The 19,472-nt window shown below is 43.9% G+C and overlaps 1 protein-coding gene across 10 annotated transcripts in view; it reads right to left on the bottom strand.

Annotated features, from left to right (window-relative positions):
* Positions 1-2,448: 2,448 nt before the first annotated feature.
* Positions 2,449-19,472, bottom strand: part of OTOA (otoancorin) — a 96,375-nt gene continuing 79,351 nt past the window's right edge. For 7 of the 10 annotated variants that reach the window (XM_028840701.2, XM_077986472.1, XM_077986471.1 and 4 more), the window contains 6 exons: positions 17,925-18,080; positions 10,923-11,065; positions 10,452-10,588; positions 9,829-9,926; positions 5,913-6,108; positions 2,449-2,708 (listed from right to left, as the gene is read on the bottom strand). In XM_028840701.2, coding sequence (XP_028696534.2) covers positions 2,638-2,708; positions 5,913-6,108; positions 9,829-9,926; positions 10,452-10,588; positions 10,923-11,065; positions 17,925-18,080 — 801 coding nt within the window. In that variant the 3' untranslated portion in view covers positions 2,449-2,637. The remainder of the gene's footprint in view (positions 2,709-5,912; positions 6,109-9,828; positions 9,927-10,451; positions 10,589-10,922; positions 11,066-17,924; positions 18,081-19,472) is intronic. The other 3 variants (XM_077986476.1, XM_028840703.2, XM_077986477.1) reach the window with 1 other exon arrangement.

Raw genomic sequence — 19,472 nt, 5'->3', positions numbered from 1 at the left:
CTGACCCAGAGTCAACCCTCTGTAATGGGAGTCATTATTCAAGATGGGAGGAAAGAAACAGGAATTAGAGCAGAAACAAATGAGCAGAAAGAGAGATGAAATACAAAAGCTACATGAAGTTGGCAGTGTGAAGCCTGACTCACAGGAGAGTGGATTTTGTTACTGTTTGCTTTTTCTTGTCCAGGATAATCCAAGACCGGCAGAAAGTGAGAATACCGATTGAGATCCAAGGACATCCTCATGGGAGTCTGTGCAGACACGTTCTCATCAAGCACCCCTCTTCAAGCAGCTGGTCCAGCCCAGCTAAAGTGGGGGCTTCTGTTTGTAAGAAAATTAAGGCGGATCACTTGAGGCCAGGAGTTCGAGACCAGCTTGGCCAACATGGTGAAATCCTATCTCCATCAAAAATGCAAAAATTAGCCAGGCATGGTGGCGCATGCTTGTAAACCCAGCTACTCAGGAGGCTGAGGCAGGAGAATCCCTTGAATCCGGGAGGTAGAGGTTGCGGTGAACCAAGATTGTGCCACCGCACTCCAGCCTGGATGACAGAGTGAGGCTCCATCTCAAAAAAAAAAAAAAAATTAATGTTCTGTACTTGAGAAGCACCATTTGTTGCCACTTCCCTACCAGGATGAAGGAAAACCAAGTCAGACCTTAAATAACACGTGTAGGATCACACCTTTCACACTGCAGTCTTAGTTTTCTATAAAACCACGTGACCTCTGAAAATACACTCGAGCCTCTGCAATAGCTACTCATGATGCTTTGTAATATCAACCGCCTTTTATGGGACACCACAGATTTTCGGAAACATGCAGGGTTTTCTTCTTATCTCTAGATGAGACGTCTACTGTGGATGAGTGACTAGGAGGAGAACCCAAGGTGTGCTGGTGGCAGAACAGAAGCGCCTAGGATGCCACCAGAGAAACGCCCTGCCAAGCAGCTGTGATGCTGTGTTTGAGAAGGTGTTTGCAAACACCACTGCTGCCCCCCTTCCCTGAGCCCTGACTTCCTAAACCTAAGGCTAAAAGCATCTTGGCAATTCCCAGAAGTAACTTCATTCTAGAAGGATCGAGCCAGTGGGCGGAGTTTGCTCAGCAGCACCAGGATCACACCAGTGATTGACTTACCCAGCATATTTTTATTTTTTATTTCAGCCCATTCCCCAAAGCCCAGAGCAACTTAAAACCAGAAGAGCCACCACCATCTCCACCAAAAAAAGGGAATATTTTGAGAGCTTAATGATAACTTCACAGCCATCCATTCAGCTGAGTCCCAAGGAAATGGAAGACATCTGAAAAATGTATTTTAAAATTGATTTAACGTTGAGCCATGTTAAATGTTTTAATTTCCAACCAATGCAATGCCCACCAAAACATCAATTAGTCCCAGCAATCAGCCAAGAATATTGGCTTCTGCTCAGGGATTCATTTATTTCAGCTCTGCTAAATATCGTAGGGGAGAAATCCAATGTAGCCTGTAGCTTCAAGAAAGTGAAATTAAGCTCAAGTAGAAACTAGATCAGGCCCTGGCTAAAATGGTGCCTTTTCTTGCACTGCCTCTCTCTGGTATCTCTCTAAAGCGAGGGCAGCAACTTGTTTGTAAGGGCCTTGTACTGTTAATAGAAAACACCATTCCTTCCCCACAGGTTCTCTGTCTCCAAGATGGAAAACAAAAGAGGCTGCAATGGGACAGAGAAGGGCTTCCCACTGAGGAGATGAGTGGGCTTAACAATTTGCAAGATCAAAAATCAAAACAATTAAACCCGTGGAGATGGAGGAGAAGGACAGTGAACAGAGGCTGGGAAGGGTAATGGGAGAGTTGTGGGGGGAGGAGGCAGATGGTTAACGGGTACAATAAAATAGAAAGATGAGTAAGACTTACTCTTCCATAGCACAACAGGATGACTATAATCAACAGTCATTTTTGTTTGTTTGTTTGTTTTTTTGAGACAAAGTCACTCTGTCACCCAGGCTAGAGGGCAGTGGCACGGTCTCTGCCCACTGCAGCCTCCGCCTCCCCAGTTCAAGCAATTCTCCTGCCTCAGCCTCCCGAGTAGCTGGAATTACAGGCGCGCACCACCATGTCCAGCTAATTTTTGTATTTTTAGTAGAGATGGAGTTTCACCATGTTGGCCAGGCTGGTCTTGAACTCCTGACCTCAGGTGATCCACCTGCTTCAGCCTCCCACAGTGCTGGGATTACAGGTGTGAGCCACTGTGCCCGGCCCTATAGTCAATAGTAATTTAATTGTACATTTAAAAATAACTGAAAGAGTATAATTGGATTGTTTATAACACAAAGGATAAAGGCTTGAGGTGATGGATACCCCATTTTACATGATGTGATTATTACACATCGCATGCCTGTATTAAAACATCTCATGTACCCCATAAATATATATACCTACTATGTACTCACGAAAATTAAAATTTAAAAAAATTAAAAATAATTTGCAAGATCATTTTTAATAATTATTTTTCAGTTTGGATGCATTTTCACCATCATGGCCCCGGGGTCTCCCTGCCCTAGATGAGGGTCTGGATCCAGGGAAGGGTCTCCCACCGTCTGAAGCATCGTGTCTCTACACGCGTTGGCCAGCTGCTTGGGGCAACACAGGACGATGCGCTCAGGCCACTCACCACAGAAGCTTAGCCATTAGAACAAGCAGAGGACAACCAAGCCAAAGATCCCACGACAGGGGAGCTCCTAAAAGCAAACACAAAGTAAGAGTACACATGAAGTCCCAGCAGCAAGCAGGTAGACATGTCTTGTCCAACTCCCCGAGTCTCTCTCTGGGACCACTTGATGCAGAGCCTTGGTTTGTTCATCTCTTAAATGGGAACAATGACCCTCAAAGAGGAGGAGAGGTGGGGGAGTGAGAATTAAATGAGATTGTGTCAGTCAGCATGTACTAGGGAGCTTATTAAAAACACCAATTCCAGGATCCCCTGGAGATTCTGATTTAGCAAGTCTGCCAGGAGGCCCAGGAATTTGTATTTTAAGCATCTCTCCCAGGTGATTCTGATATTAAGCAAGTTTAGGAAACAAAAGATTAGGGCTCTGATCCATAGGAAGGGTTCACCCAATGGCAGCCCTCACTTAGGCCTTTGGGGTGAATGAAGGAGGGGCATCCAGGATCTTGCCCAGCCAGGGACAGGCAGGGGACATCTTTGTAAGGCACCCTCATCACTTTCTGACACTGCTGTTTCAAGGGAAAACCCGTCACACCTTTCTGCAGGGGATTTGACAACATCCATTAAAAAAAAAATTCAGATAGAGTCTCGCTCTGTCACCCAGGATGGAGTGCAATGGCACCATCTCGGCTCACTGTAGCCTCCGCCTCCCAGATTCAAGCAATTTCCCTGCCTCAGCTTCCCTAGTAACTGGGACTAAGGCACGTGCCACCACACCTGGCTAATTTTTGCATTTTTAGTAGAGACGGGGTTTCACCATGTTGGCCAGCCTCATCTCAAATTTCTGACCCCAAGTTATCCGCCTGCCTCGGCCTCCCAAAATACTGAGATTACAGGCGTGAGCCGCCACGCCCGACCAACATCCATCAAAATTATAAATGCAGACCCTGTGATCTAGCAATCTCACTTTAAAGAGTTTATCCTACAGACATATTTGCACAGATGCAAATTATATCAGGTCAGGAACTGCAGCATTATTCATAACAGCAAAAAAAAAAACAAAAAACAAACAACTGAAAGGTCCATCTACAGACCTCTGGTTGAATACAGTTATGGCACAGCCATAAAACCAACAATGGCACTGCTCCTGTGCACAGATACAGAATTTCCTCCAAAGTGTATTGTTAGGTGAAAAATGCAAGGTGCAGAACAAGGTGTATAATAAGCTTTTGTGAAAAGTGCAGAGATCATCTATATTTGATTTGCTGTGTATGCATAGAATATCTCTGGACAAATACATAAGAAGCTGGTAACATTGGTTGCCTCTGGAGAGGGAACTGGGTGGCTGGGGGACCCAGGATGGAGGAAAAGGTTTCACTACATGCCTTTCAGACTTTATATATTTGGAACCCTGTGCATTATCCATTGTGCATATTATCTATTCGTGTAAGACGCTATAACATTTACAAATAACTTTTAAATATATGCATATCATATTTCAATGAAAATTTTGTTGTTGTTGTTGTTGTTGTTGTTTTGAGATGGAGTTTTGCTCTTTTGCCCAGGCTGGAGTGAACTGGCAGGACCTCAGCTCACTGCAACCTCCGCCCCGAGTGTTCAAGCAATTCTCCTGCCTCAGCCTCCCAAGTAGCTGGGATTATAGGTGCCCACCACCAGACCCAGCTAATTTTTGTATTTGTAGTAGAGACAGGGTTTCACCATGTTGGCCAAGCTGGTCTCAAACTCCCGACCTCAGGTGATCCACCCGCCTCGGCCTCCCAAAGTGCTAGGATTACGGGCATGAGCCAATGTGACAAGCCTCAACGAAAAGTATTTTAAAGTAATAATATAATTCATTAAAAGGCATGGTTTGTGTATTCAAGTGCCACCTCTGGCCACTGTGGCTGCAGAAATGGGGAATACCCCAATTCACCATCCCTGTGTGAAGCCAGGGTAGGGAGACATTCAAGTCAGGAAAAGCTAGAGTGGAGGTTTTAGTCAAGCACCAAGTCCTCTGTCTTCTCTGGGTACTTGTCCATGCCGGTACCTACTCCTGGGACACTGTCCACCTCGCTAAGTCCATCTTCTTCTCACCTTGTGTCTCACCTGAGACATCACTGACTTTAGGAGGTTTCCTGACCCATGTGTGTTCCCTGTGTGTTCCCCCTCTCAGCACCCAGCAACTGCCTCGTGCTCACCAGGACACATGTCTTCCCTCCCCGCCAGGCTGCACTGAGAGCTCAACGAGGGCAGGGGACATCTCTCGCTTGTTAGAAGCTATCTCCCCAAAGCATGGTCCTAATGTGGTGTTAAGAACAGAAGGCATCACAAAGAAGTGAGAAAGTGAAGGAGAAAGGGGGAGAGATGTAAGAAAGGCATGGGGGAGAAAAAGGAAAGAAGGTCATGTTCCCAGGATCCAATGCCACTCCCTGGAGAGGCTTCTCTATCTTAGCTCAGCCCTTAGTCATTATCACCCTCCCTGGTCTTGTCAGATTTGAAATATCTTCTTCATTTACAAGAGGGCCTTATCTATCTTGCTCACCTCTGTATTCCCAGCCCCTACGGCAGACTTGGAACATAGCAGGTGCCCAGTAAACATGGATTGAATTAGTTAATATTGGACAAGGCCGGGCTTGGTGGCTCATACCTGTAATCCCAACACTTTGGGAGGCTGAGGTGGGCAGATCACCTGAGGTTGGGAGTTCAAGACCAGCCTGGCCAACATGGTGAAACCCCATCTCTACTAAAAATACAAAAATTAACCAGGTGTGTGGCACACACCTGTAATCCTAGCTACTTGGGAGGCTGAGGTGGGAGGATCGCTTGAGCCTGGGAGGTGGAGGTTGCAGTGAGCCGAGATCGTGGCACTGCATTCCAGCCTGGGCGACAGGGCGAGACTCTGAGTCAAAATAATAATAATAATAATAATAATAATAATAGTTAATTATTATTGGATAGTGAGGAGGGAGTTTGCAAAGGAGCCACTAAAATGAATTTAGTCCTGAGATTCTGATGGGATTCGTTCTGGATAGGGGCCGGGGAACTGGAAGATTTTTAATGCCCACCACCCAAGTGCAGCCATAGTTGAGAATCATTAATCCTGAAACTTGGTAGGGAAGCTTGATAGGAACTTTGGGTTTTTCACTGAGGGCAGAATCCCCAGTGACTGTCAGAGACCCCGCTCTGAATCTTAAGAATTTTCCCACCCCAGGCCTGACAGGGAGGACAGGGAAGGAAAGTGAGGCTGGGACACGGGGCAGAGGGCGACTCTGCTCACCTGCGGGAGAACGCGAGGATGAGGTCCTAGTGGGACCGGCGCTAGCGGGCGCGTCTTGCCAGGAGTGAGTCTTGGCGCCATCTAGTGCCTGCTGGAGGCTCTGCAGCTGCAGCGGACTGAGCCGCCGGCGCTGGGCGTGGGTCACCGCCGCGGCGTTCTCCGGGCCCAGGGAGGCGATCTGCTCCGCGGACAGCTCCTGCGGGAGGCAAAGGGGCAGCACCTTCACACGGGGCCCCTCCCCGGATTTCCCACACCTCAGGCGTCCGGCACAGGATGCGCACAACTTTGTCATCTCCTTGTGTGTATCATGTGTGGTCCTCTTTAAGATGTTTCCTTAAAATTAGATCACTCTTGCACTACCAAAATAAATGCATTTAAAAATAGAAATTTTAAAATGGAAATTTCCAAAAATGGAAAGCCGCAGACTTGCCATAAGCAAGCATTAAATAGGAGCCGCAAAACAAAGATAAAACAATATTGTTGAATCCTAGCTAGATTTGTCCGCCAACAATATCTGAACCCCTGGCCTCTTAAAAAAAAAAAAAAAAAAAAAAAAAAAAAAAAAGAGAGAGAGAGAGAATATAAAATGTACTATATAGGTGTTAAATTGACACTTCTTCCTTGAGGTAATTAGAAGTACTAACAGAGAGTTGAAAAGAGAGGCATGATTTCCTCCCTATGTGGCAATGTTGTTTAATGCAATGCAAGCCAGCTTTCCAGTGCTTCAAGTCTTCCACCTCCTGAAACACTGATGTGGAGGGGGAAACACAGGTCTTAAAGACCAGAGGCCTGAATTTGAGCCCCTGCTCTGCCACATGCTTGCTGTGTCACCTTGGAAAAATTACACAGCCTCCCTGGGCTTTGGGGATAAATGTGAGACAGCACAGAGAACTCATCTCCTCTGCTGACTGATTCTGATCCTTTGGTTTGACTGCCTGAGCACCATGTGATGAGCTCTGTGAGGGCTCCACGGAGGCAAAATGCAGTCATCTATTGGTGATATCTGCCATGGACAACATGAGTAGGAAATTCTGCTGGCCAGACTATGTCTTCAAAGACTGTGAAGAAGGTGTCTTCTGAAGTCACTTTCAGATCAAAGGACTTGGTGACTCGTTCCGATGGGACTTGAATACGTTGGGATGGCAGGATGTTGCTCTTGTAAAGGGGACTCTACATAATCGTGTTTATTTTCTAAAGGCCCTGAACAATCTGGGAAAGATGCTTATGCTCCCTTATCCCTTCCTCTCCTGTCAGTCACCCTCTCCTCCTCTTTTGTCCAGGTAGATACTTCCCTGGAATCATATCCCTCTGTGTAAAGCCCTTCCAGGCACTCCATTCCAGAACACAGTTCAGGCTCCTGGAAAAAACTCTGCCCACCTCTCCAGCCTCACACCTGGCATTCTTCACTCCAGGAGAGTGAGTGCCAATATTTACAGTTCCCGAGAGGCAGCACCTTTCTGTGCACCTCCTTCTGCCTGGAACACTGTTTCCTCTTCATCACTAGCTGCCCTCAAAGATTCAGCATCTGGTCGGTCAAGTGCCGTGGCTCATGCCTACCATCCCAGCACTTTAGGAGGCTGAGGCGGAATGATTAACAGGCCCGGGAGTTCGAGACCAGCCTGAGCAACACAATGAGACCCCCATCTCTACAAAAAGTTTTTCTTAATTAGCCAAATGTGCAGTCCTAGTTACTTAGGCTGACGTGAGAGCATTGCTTGAGCCCAGAGGATCAAGGGTGCAGTGAGCCATCACTGTGCCAGTGCACAGCCTGGGCAACAGAGTAAGGCTTTGTCTCAAAAAAATTAAAATTCAGCATCACCTCCTCTCCTCTCACTACACACACACACACACACACACACACACACACACACACACATGGTGGGGTGGGCACATAGGTGCTTTTTTGGCTTCCATATACCATTAACACAGAGTCTGTATTCTAAAAATTATCTCTTTTATCAATGTTGCTGACTTGCGACCCACAGGCCAGATTGAATCTCTAGGCCTGCAGCACTGTGTTTTCAAAAATAAATTCAGATTGGCTGCCAACATTTAATTATCAAGCGATTCCATATGAAAATGAAGATTTCTGACTTCTTCTTGAAAAAAGTAAAAAGGAAAATTCAGCAATCCTGGGCCCACGTGGCCACACTGCATGAATGTGCTAGGGATGAGAAGCAGCCTCCACATTTAGACAGGGCTCTCCAGTTCACTTCGGTCTCTACCCAGCCTACTGCACCTTGTGTTACCTTTCAGGCCCCTGAAGGCACTGTGTGATAACCCCTTCACCTGTGCATCCTTAGGTGCACCTACCCTGGAGCCTGCCACAATGTAGGTGATTGGTAGGGATTTCTGGAATAGATAAATACCTGTACAAAGAAGCAGCACAACAGCACTCCAAACAAGACCAAGAGAAAGCGCTTAGCAAAATGCCAGCATCCAAGGCCAGGCTGCTTGTCCCATGCAGACTGCCCCAGAGGGGAAACAGGTATTTGCTCAATGGCCTTAAGAACTGCTATTTATTGCCCTCAGACAGCTATTATGCCTGCAATGTGCTCGGAACTGTCCGAAGTGCTGAAATGATTGAAGGTCGGCTATCTTTCTTGAAATGAACAAGTGATGTGGCACCAGGGGAGTTTGTTGAGCCTGATTTGTGTGTTTTATCCAGAAGTGGTGGACAAAATGTATTCCCACATTACCCAGCAAACAGGAACACCAGGGTCACTGCCTCCTCATCAGAGCAGACTATTCCCACCAAATACTCCCCTAATCTTGTACACAGACAGAAAAAAAAGGACCTGTCATTAGATACCTTGCTTCCCTTACTTCAATTGATCCAATTCCACCCTCTCAATTTTTTCCATAGCAGTTTTTCACCTGTCCTCTTGTGATTTTCCTAATATTTTTCTTTAAATCAACTAAAAATATATATAGAGAGAAAAAAATACATATATATATATACACACAGAGAGAGAGAGAGAGAGAGATGGAGTTTCACTCTTGTTGCCCAGGCTGGAGTGCAATGGTGTGGTCTCAGCTCACTGCAACCTCTGTCTCCCTGGTTCAAGCAATTCTCCTTCCTCAGCCTCCCAAGTAGCTGGGATTACAGGCATCCACCACCACGCCCAGTTAACGTTGTATTTTTCATAGAGATGGGGTTTCACCATGTTGGCCAGGCTGGTCTTGAATTCCTGACCTCAGGTGATTGGCCTGTCTCAGCCTCCCAAAGTGTTGGGATTATAGGCGTGAGCCACCGTGCCTGACCTAAATCAACTAAAATATTTTTATTTAATCGTATTTTAAAAGGAAATATTAAAAGGTCCACAATCCCTCATCTGCAATTCTGAAGTCCAAAAATAATCTGAAAACTGAAAGTTTTCCCCCAAAGTTTAAGTCAAACTTATTTATCAGCAAAACTTGACCTGAAGTGATGTGAGGCTATTTATTTATAATCTCTATTTATTCCAATTAGCGTGGCTTCTCACAGATTTCTTCACAGAAATATTAATGTGTTTGCTTACAAGGTGCTTCCCCAGGCACTGCTGGGGGTATGAAGTTACATACAGTAAATGTACAGGATAATCTTTTTAAAATCTGAGAAATTCTCAATTCTGAACTATATCTGTCCCCAAGGGTTTTCGTAAGGGTTTATGAACCTCATACCACCATAAATAGAAAATCAGTACCACCTGCTAGAAGAAGAGAAGGTGACCATAAAAATAAATATAATTAAAACACATATGTAATTTTAAGAAAAAGTATTTTTCAAAAACACCTAAACTCATATAGATCTCCCCTGACCCCATCAGCAGAGTCTGGCCACAAGTCTCTAAATTCTAAGGCCCATCATCTGTTTCCCTGTGTGCTTTGAAATGGGGTCAAGCTCCCCTTTCTCCTTGAAGAACTGAGCACCTACTTTGAATATCTCATCAGGAAGGCATTTTATTGCTGATGGCTGGAAATATGGCATCAAATCTTTGTCAAGCATCCGGAGCTCTGCCTTAGTTAATCCAGCTGGGGAGAAAAAGGAATCACAGGGGTTTAGTTCAAGCCATCAGAACTCCGCTTGTTTTATTAATGGTGCTTCATAATGCTCAGATCTGAGTGTTCTAGGCAAGCATCATTCCTTACAAAAGGCCCTGGAAATCACACTGGGGAATCAAGTTCCTTCATCAACTCAGGAAAAAAAAAAAAATGTGGGTCACATTAGCCCTGATTGGCCTCCTACAGTGAAACGCATGCCCAGAAGGAACTTCAATTTACACACTTTCAAATTTTGTATAAAACTACTTAGGGGTCAATTAAATCACATTCTAAACTAGTGGTTTTCCAAACTTTAGTGTACACAAGGATCTCCAAGAGAGCTTGTTTTAAAAGCAGATTTGCAGACTCACCCTCTGCAACTTCAAATCATGAAATATAGGTTCTACTGTAATGCCACTGATGTTTGCTACACGTGGCCAAGGATCATGTTTTATTTTGTGTCCCCACATTTAAGTTTGGAAAGGGAGAGAAAGGCATGCTCAGGGTGAGTCTTACCTGCAATGGTCCCAAGCTCCTGCAAGACAGGACTGGTCCACTCAGTGGGATCCCCAAACACGACTTCAGCCTTCCTCTTAAACTCAGCCAAGACATGCGTGCTGCAGAGCAGGGTCCCAATTCTGGCCACTACCACCCTGGTAGTGGTTAAAGAGGGAGGGATATAATCTGAGTTTGGACTCTTCAGCCAAAACCAAACAAACACACACACCACACACACACACACACACACACACACACACACACACACACACAATGTGCAGAAGTTAGGTAGGCTCAGCAGGCAGAGCAGATCCAGCTTATCCCATTAGCCCAGTGGGATTTTAGCCCAGAAAGGTGCCAAGTGTCAGGAGGTGGAATATCTAGATGGATGGATGGATGGATGGATGGATGGATGGATGGATGGATGGATGGATGGATGGATGGATGGATTAACCCATTTGCCATTTTGCACATTCATATTTTAGTTACCTGAATTCTGAGATCTTTATAAGTGGGATTTCAGTTATGTTTATAGCACACAGGGTTGCACCAAGTCCTACCAAATGAAAGCTCTTCAGGTCCTGGATATTGTATCCTGAATCATCCAGGAACCCTTGCAAAATGGATTCAGCCTAAAAAATATAGTAAGAATAAAAGATAAACTCTCCAGGAATGATCGAGGTCCCCAGGCCTGAGGGGATTAATAAGCTGTTGCTGTAGTCTTCTGACTGATCTCCCATCCTACTCCTCAGGAATCCCCACCCCAAACCATCCTGGCCTCTGCATCCAAGTTAATGTCCTTAAGATGCTACTTCAACTGAGTATGTCCCCTACTGTGGAGGTGTCTTCAGGCAATGAATCTCTTATATCCTTCACCAATATTAAAGGCACTTGTGTCCTGTGTCTGTGTCTGCTGCTTAGTTCCTTCAGTCACTCTTATGACCTTCAGACACTTTGGACATACAACTTCTTCTGCATCAAGATCGAAACTTTTCCAGTATCTTTTTCCACAACGTTTCTTTTTCTTTTCTTTCTTTCTTTCTTTTTTTTTTTTCTTTTTTTGGAGATGGAGTCTTGCTCTGTCACCCAGACTGGAGTGCAGTGGCACACTCTCAGCTCATGCAACCTCCGCCTCCCCAGGTTCAAGCAATTCTCGTGTTTCAGCCACCCAAGTAGCTAGAATTACAGGTGCACATCACCACATCTGGCTTTTTGTATTTTTTGTAGAGACAGGGTTTCACCATGTTGCCCAGGCTAGTCTCGAACTCCTGACCTTGAGTGATCTACCCACCTCGAGATCCCAAAGTGCTGGGATTACAGGCATGAGCCACCACACCTGGCCTTTCCACAACCTCACAACAAAACCTTATGATTTCCTGTCTCTTTGCCTTTGTTCAAACCCGTCCTTTCATCTGAAATGCCCTTCTGCACTTCCAAGTGCAGCCATCCTTTTTTTTGGGGGGGGAGGGGCAGTGTCAACTCAAATGTCACCTTCTTCATGACGTTTCAGCCAGAATGATTTTTTCTTCCTCTATGGTCCTACAGAAATATGTTTACCCCTTCAATTCCAATGTTTACTCTTCAATTCCAGAGAGTAACACACAAAATGCTTTGGTGTCAAAATATTTTAAACTAAGCCTTGATTTAAGGGGGCTGATGCATAGGTCTTCATAATTCTAGCAGTGGCTATTCATCATTCATGACTTCCTTTGGAGAACCACCTCTCTTGTATTCCTACTTCATGTGGTTCAGTCAAAGCTAACTGCACCGAGTTCCAGGAGTGATGAAATTCAATTCATACCTTAGCCTAGCTGCAGTCACTGGTTCTGGATAGGACATGTGATTTAACCAGAGTCAACCAGAACCAAATTTTGAGTGGAGCATTAGGAGAAGAGCTTTCTTTACTCTGGACTTGAACTTAGAAGGATATACACAAGGATCTGCTGGAACCTACCACATGCAGGAATAGAGCCTGTCTCTCAAAGAAAAGCAAAGTTCAAAAACATGATAAGAAACAGATTCCCACCAAGAGTGTTAAAGATCCTGGATCCAGCTGTACCTGAACACTACCCCTGAACTTTCCAGTTATGAGAATCAATCAATTCCCTTTTTATTTATGTATTTATTTATTTTTTTGAGACAAGGTCTCACTCTGTCATCCAGCCTGCAGTGGCATGATCTCTGCTCACTGCAACCTCCCTCTCCTGGGTTCAAGCGATTCTCATGCCTCAGCCTCCCAAGTAGCTGGGATTATAGGCAGGCACGAACACACCTGGCTAATTTTTGTATTTTTAGTAGAGAAGTAATTTCACTGTTGGCCAGGCTGGTCTCAAATTCCTGACCTCAAGTGATCTGCCCGTCTCAACCTCCCAAAGTGCTAGGATTACAGGTGTGAGCCACCACACACTGTGCTCAGCCCCTTTATTTGATCAAGCCAGTTTGTGTTGGGTTTTCTGCCACTTGTAACTAAACATGTGCTGATTCATTCGATCTACCTGTGTAGGACCTGAGAAAGCATCCAAGCCAATCCTATGAAGATCAGCTATAAAATAACGTCTAGACTGGGCACAGTGGCTCACCCCTGTAATCCCAGCACTTTGGGAGGCCGAGGCAGGAGGATCACTTGAGGTCAGGCATTTGAGACCAGCCTGGCCAACATGGTGAAAGCTTGTCTCTACACAAAAATACAAAAATTAGCCAGGCGTGGTGGCATGTGCCTATGGTCCCAGCTACTTGGGAGGCTGAGGTGGGAGGATTGTTTGAGCCTGGGAGGTGGAGGTTGCAGTGATCCAAGATTGCACCACTGCACTCCAGCCTGGGTGACAAAGTGAGACTCTGTCTCACAAAATAAAGTCTGGTTCCTTCAGTGCTCATGGGAGCAAGTAAAAGAGATTATGAGACCTCACAAGGCAAAGATGAGGAGACATCCAAGGACAGACCGCTAATTGAAAGTGAAAATCACAGGCTAGAGTCAATCTTCCCATCTCTCTCTCTCTCTGTCTGTCTTTTTTTTTTTTTTGGACAGAGTCTCACTCTTTCACCCAGGCTGGAGTGCAGTGACATGATCTTGGCTCACTGCAACCTCTATCAAGCAATCCTCATGCCTCTGACTCCTGAGTAGCTGGGATTACAGGCACCCACCACCACACCCAACTAATTTTTTGTGTTTTTAGTAGAGACAGGGTTTCCCCATTTTGGCCAGGCTAGTCTCAAACTCCTGACCTCAAATGATCTACCCACCTCAGCCTCCCAAAGTGCTGGGATCACAGGCATGAGCCACCATGCCCAGCCCCCATCTCCCTTTAATGTTAGTCATCCCCATCACACAATATAAATCATTAAGGTGTTGAGAGAAAGTGTTGAGGAAGATTGTGAAATGTTGCAATGAAATTCCATTTTCATGGGCTGGTGCTTCCCACCCCTCAGGTCTGTTTAAACGCTACCTACTCAGAGAAAACTGCCCTCTGAACTCTTTCACCTCAAACAGCCCTTCATTCCACTATTCCCATGAGTACCTTGTCCATTTTCTGCATCACTTATCATGATTTTTCAAATTTTTCACTTTGATTACTCACTTTTTTGTCTGTATCACCAAGTAGGCGCCCAAAAGAAAAGGACCATATCCAGGTACTTTACCACTGAGTCCCCAGCACCTAGCATAATGCCTGCCACACAGTAGGAGTTCAATAAGTACTTCTTGAGTAAATGAATGAATGAATGAAACAACATCTGAGTGAGTGCCTTACAGAAGTCATGGGCAATATATAGTCTTTGACATGCTTCACTTTGCTGCCTTCATGTAATAGACTGGCTTCAGGAAGACTTCTCATGTTTCTGAAAATCGGACTGGTCAGTGTCCTCATCAAGTTGTCCTCCATGATTACAAAGCTCACAGCTACTATGGGGGCGGGGGATTCAGTAACACCATGCTTAGACTTATATGTCATTGACTTAATGGGACTGTATATCAAAAGTGGTAATAGCTAACATTTATTGAGTGCATACTGTGTGCTGGCACTACTTTGACCACTTTACACATACTATCTCATCTAATCCTCCTAAATAACCCTATGAGGTAAGTATTAATAGTTTCCCTAGTTTGCAGACGAGCAAACTGAGGCATGGAGAAGTGAAGTAACTAGGCCAAGATCACATAGCTAGAAAATGATCATTCTGGCCGGGCACGGTGGCTCACACCTGTAATCCCAGCACTTTGGGAGGCCAAGGCGAGTGGATCACCTGAGGTCGGGAGTTCGAGACCAGCCTGACCAACATGGAGAAACCCTGTCTCTACTAAAAATACAAAATAAGCCGGGTGTGGTGGTGCATGCCTGTAATCCCAGCTAATCAGGAGGCTGAGGCAGGAGAATGGCTTGAACCTGGGAGGCGGAGGATGCAGTGAGTGGAGATCTTGCCATTACACTCCAGCCTGGGCAACAAGAGCAAAACTCCATCTAAAAAAGAAAAAAAAAAAGAAAGAAAAAAGAAAATGATGGTTCTAGCATCAAAACCCAGGCAGTCTGAATCCATGGCCTATACTCTTAGCCAGTGAAAGTGTTTGGCTGTGGAGAAAAGATGGAGATTCAAGTTAGCTTTCAAATTTTTCTTATTAAGTCTTCACAATCAGGTTTCACTAGTTGACTCAGAGCAATTTGGGCTCCTCAACTATCAGGAATGCTCACTTTAAAATGAAAGTGCAAAAATACAATTTAAATAAAATTACTTTGAAGATGTGGTATTAAATTGTCCTTGCCACTGAAACCCGGAAAATGCAAGCTCAGCCTGCAAGGTGATAAGTTAAAACATATTTCCTTGAGTGACTAGACCAGCGTATATGTAATGATTCCAAGACAATTAACACCAACACTTTTAGGAAATATTAACTGTTGAAAAATGAATAGCTTTAAGATTTCAATCCCTCTGTTCATCCCTCTGGCTTCTATAATAGTTATTTTCCTTATATTGGTTTTTGAGCTGAACTATCTGTTAATGTAGTTCTGTCAGGTCTGACTATTAATCTAGAAACATGCATTTAAGGTTTGATTGGGAGCTAAAGTTGAAGAACTGACTGCAAATGATACATGCAAATGTTAGGTTTTCATATCCTCTTCAAACATATTGATAAATCTCACTGCCATCCATGAGAATTAAAATCGGTGCGAAGGGAAAGAGATACCCTAGTTTCTAAGTTGGATGTATTTTTCCGTTTCTCCCAGACTGCAAATAGAATGATTTTAATAGCACAGTGTGATGTGGCACTTCTCAAACTAGTCAAAACCAGTTTTAGAGTCAAAGAACCATGGGACGATAGAATATCAGACTGAAAGGAACCTCTGAGTGTTGGGGCTAACCCTCTCATCTTGCAAAGGAGGAGACTAACCCAGAGAAAGGGGCTGTGATGATGGTGATAATGATATGATGATGTTGATAATGACAACGCAATGATGTCAATATCAACTATGAAAACAGCTAATTTTTATTGAATACTATGTACCAGACATTGTTCAAAACGTTTTCAAGTATTTAACTCATGTAATCTTCATGGCCAGGATCTGCATGTTGCCCAGCTCTAGGGGGGCACCACTCACACTGTATTCTGTTTGAATGGTGCCACTCAGAGTTATGAAACAAGGCAACCGTGATTACAAAAAGCTCGTAAGAGTAGGGGGACATTCATTGGTTTTGGCTGCTCAGCATCCACACTTTTCTTTGGAAAATTACCCTCTATTAGCTTCCTATTGCTACTCTACCAAATTACCACAAATACAGTGGCTTTAAAAAATACACATTTATTCTCTTATAGTTCTGGAGACTGTACATCCTAAAATGGACTAGAAGGATAGGTTCTTTCTGGGAGATCTAAGAATTCATTTTCTTGCTTTTTCTAGCTTCAAGAGGCCACCTGCATTTCCTTGGCTCACAGCCCCATCCTCCATCTCCAAAATCAGCAGCAGAGCACCTTCAGATCTCTTTCTAGTCCCTCTGCTTCCATTATCATGTCACCATCTCTATCTATGACCCTCCTTGCTCCTTCTTAAAAGGACCCTTGTGATTATATTGGGCCCACCCAAATAATCCAAGACAACCTCCCCATCTCAAGATCCTTAATCACATCTTCAAAGTCCCTTTTGCTCCATAAGTTAACATATTCACAGCTTCTAGGGGTTAAGACATGGACACCTTTGGAGGACCGTAATCAGCCTACCACATATCCTTCCCCACGCGGCTCATGTGGTCATGAGATGGTGATAAGATGGACTCCACTCCCTGATGCAGGCCTCGCCAACCAACATATTCAACCCCTGACCAGAGTGGTTGCTCAGGGGTGGGCAACTCCATGAGTGGAGTCAATGCTGGGGTTTTTCCAAAAACTAATAAAGAAGTGGCACATTTTTATGGACTTGTTAATTAGTTTGTATATAAGCCTAGTGCTGAAAATGACTGCTGAGAGAGCTGCCTGAGAATGAAGATAACATGGAAGGGCTAAGATTTCCCTTTCCAGCAGTACAGTGGATTAGACACCCTAAACTTCTCTCCCAATCAAAACAATTAAAATTCTGGGGAAAACTTCTTTAGCCCATGAAGGATTAATTAACATAGGAATTGTCCACCCACCATAAACAACTAGAAAATTTAACAAAATATATCAGACAACTGCATCCGGATATGGAACAACACAGAATCATAATCCCAAAAGAAGAAAAACAAACAAGATCAGCCCTAAAATTACCCTCACTTACTGCCAAAAAGCAGTTTCCAGGACATAGATCAGGAAGAGGAACCACAACACGCCCAGTGGCCCAGTCGAGTTGAGGATACAGAGATCCAAGTTGAGAGAGGCCAGGGCACTTATCACTTGTGGGGCAAAGTATTAGACAGGAGGAAACTGCAGAGAGTTCCAGAAATCTGCAGAGATGTCTAGTACTGACTGCTAATTTGCACATGCAAAGAGTGAAACTCCACATAGGCAGGAAAAGAGTCATCAGTAATCAGAAAGGATTAGGCTGAGCAACTTCCAGAGCTCATGTGAAGCTGGAAATAGTTCACGTTCTCACCAGCCAGAGTAGAGAGGTCTTGGATACATGGAGCATTAGGTAGTGTCCTCAAAGGAATCATGTCACAGTAATGATGATAAATTAACCACAGAATAAAGGTCACTCTGGACTTGCCCTAACAAAACTCAAAAGGAAGCATCAAAAGGATCAAGCTGATTTGAAAGTAACTTAAGTGTATGACAGAACAAAGCCCAATACTCTTCAAAGAACTACAACTAAATCAAATACTCAACAATGTAAAATCCACAATGCTCATCACCCAATCAAAATTGCTAGGCTTGCAAACAAAAAAAGAAAATACAATCCAGAACTAAGATAAAAATCAGTCAACAGCAACGGACTCAAACATGACAGTGATGATGAAATTAACAGTAAGAATACGAAGGCAGCTCTTATAAATACGGAATAGTTAAAAGACCCAGAAACATCCACCCACCTGTCTCGGGCTCCATTCTGTTTGCTGGGTTAGAAAAGCCACAGTGTCTATGGAACTGAGGTTCAGCTGCTCCAGCTCACTCTCATTAAGAGCCAGAGCAATGCGCCCTAGGGAGGCGATATGGTGTTCTCTCCAGTAAGAAGGCATGTCCCAAACCTTTAGGCAAAAAAAGAAAACAGAATAGACTGAACACTGGTGATGGTATTTACACCATGATTTGAATGTTTGTACCCCCCTAAAATTCATATGTTAAAACCTAATCTCCAATGTGATAATATTAGAAGGTTGGGCCTTGGGAGATGATTAGGTCATAAGGGTGGAGCTCTCATAAGTGGGATTAGTGCCCTTGTAAAAGAGCCCCCAGAGAGCTAGCTACAAGCTAGCCCCTTTCCACCATGTGAGGACACAGTGAGAAGGCACCATCTATGAAAAATAAGCCCTTACCAAACATTGGATCTGCCAATGCTTCAATTTTTGATTTCTCACCCCCCAGAACTGTGAGAAATAAATTTCTGTTTGTAAGTTATCAGTCTACGATATTTTGTTATAGCAGCCTGAATGGACAAAGACAGTATCTAAAACAGACATAAGGAGGCCAGGTGCGGTGGCTCACACCTGGAATCTCAGCATTTTGGGAGGCCAAGGCATGCAGATTACACGAGGCCAGGAGTTCAAGATCACCCTGGCCAACATAATGAAACTCTGCCTCTACTAAAAATACAAAAAAAAACAAAAATTAGCAGTGCATGGTGGCACACACCTGTAATCCCAGTCACTCGGGTGGCTGAGGCACAAGACTCACTTGCAGAAGTTGCCGTTAGCCAAGATGGTGCCACTGCACTCCAGCCTGGGTGACAGAGCGAGACCCTGTCTCAAAAAAATAAAAATAAAACAGACATAGGGAAACCTACTGTGCAGCATGGTGACCATAGTTGATAATAATGTGTTGAATACTTGAAAATTGTGAAGAGAGTAGATGTTAAATATTCTCACAACAAAAACTGACAGCTGACAAGTATGAAAGGTGATTGACATGTTAATTAGCCTGCTTTAACCATTCCCCAATGTATACATATATCAAAACACCATATTGTGTATATGTATATACCATAAATATATATAATTTGTATTTGTTAACTATCCCTTAATAAAAAATAATGAAAAATTTAAAAGACACAGGGTAAATCTTAATATAAAGCTCTCTTTTAAATCAATAATAAAAAGATAACTATATTTGTTTTAAAAATAAAAGAAGACATCAACAAGGAATTCGCAAAAGAAAAATTAAATGTATGGGGAAAAGTTTATTCTCAGTCATAATTAAAGAAATATACATTAAAAACAATCAGAGAAGACCATGTTGATTCATCATATGACAAGAAGTGAAAAGAATTATCATCATTTATGATGCTGGAAAGATACAAGGTAAGGGATACCCTCATTTGTTGTAGTTGAGAATATAAGTTGGTACATGCTGTTGAGAGGGCAATTTGGCTATCTGTATCAAAAGCTTTTAAAGTATTTATATTCTTTGACCCAGAAATTCTA

Source organism: Macaca mulatta, chromosome 20, assembly GCF_049350105.2.
Source record: "Macaca mulatta isolate MMU2019108-1 chromosome 20, T2T-MMU8v2.0, whole genome shotgun sequence".
In the NCBI taxonomy this organism is placed as follows: Eukaryota; Metazoa; Chordata; class Mammalia; order Primates; family Cercopithecidae; genus Macaca; species Macaca mulatta.
The sequence above is the reverse complement of the archived record's forward strand: the minus strand, read 5'-3'. Positions and strand labels throughout refer to the sequence as shown.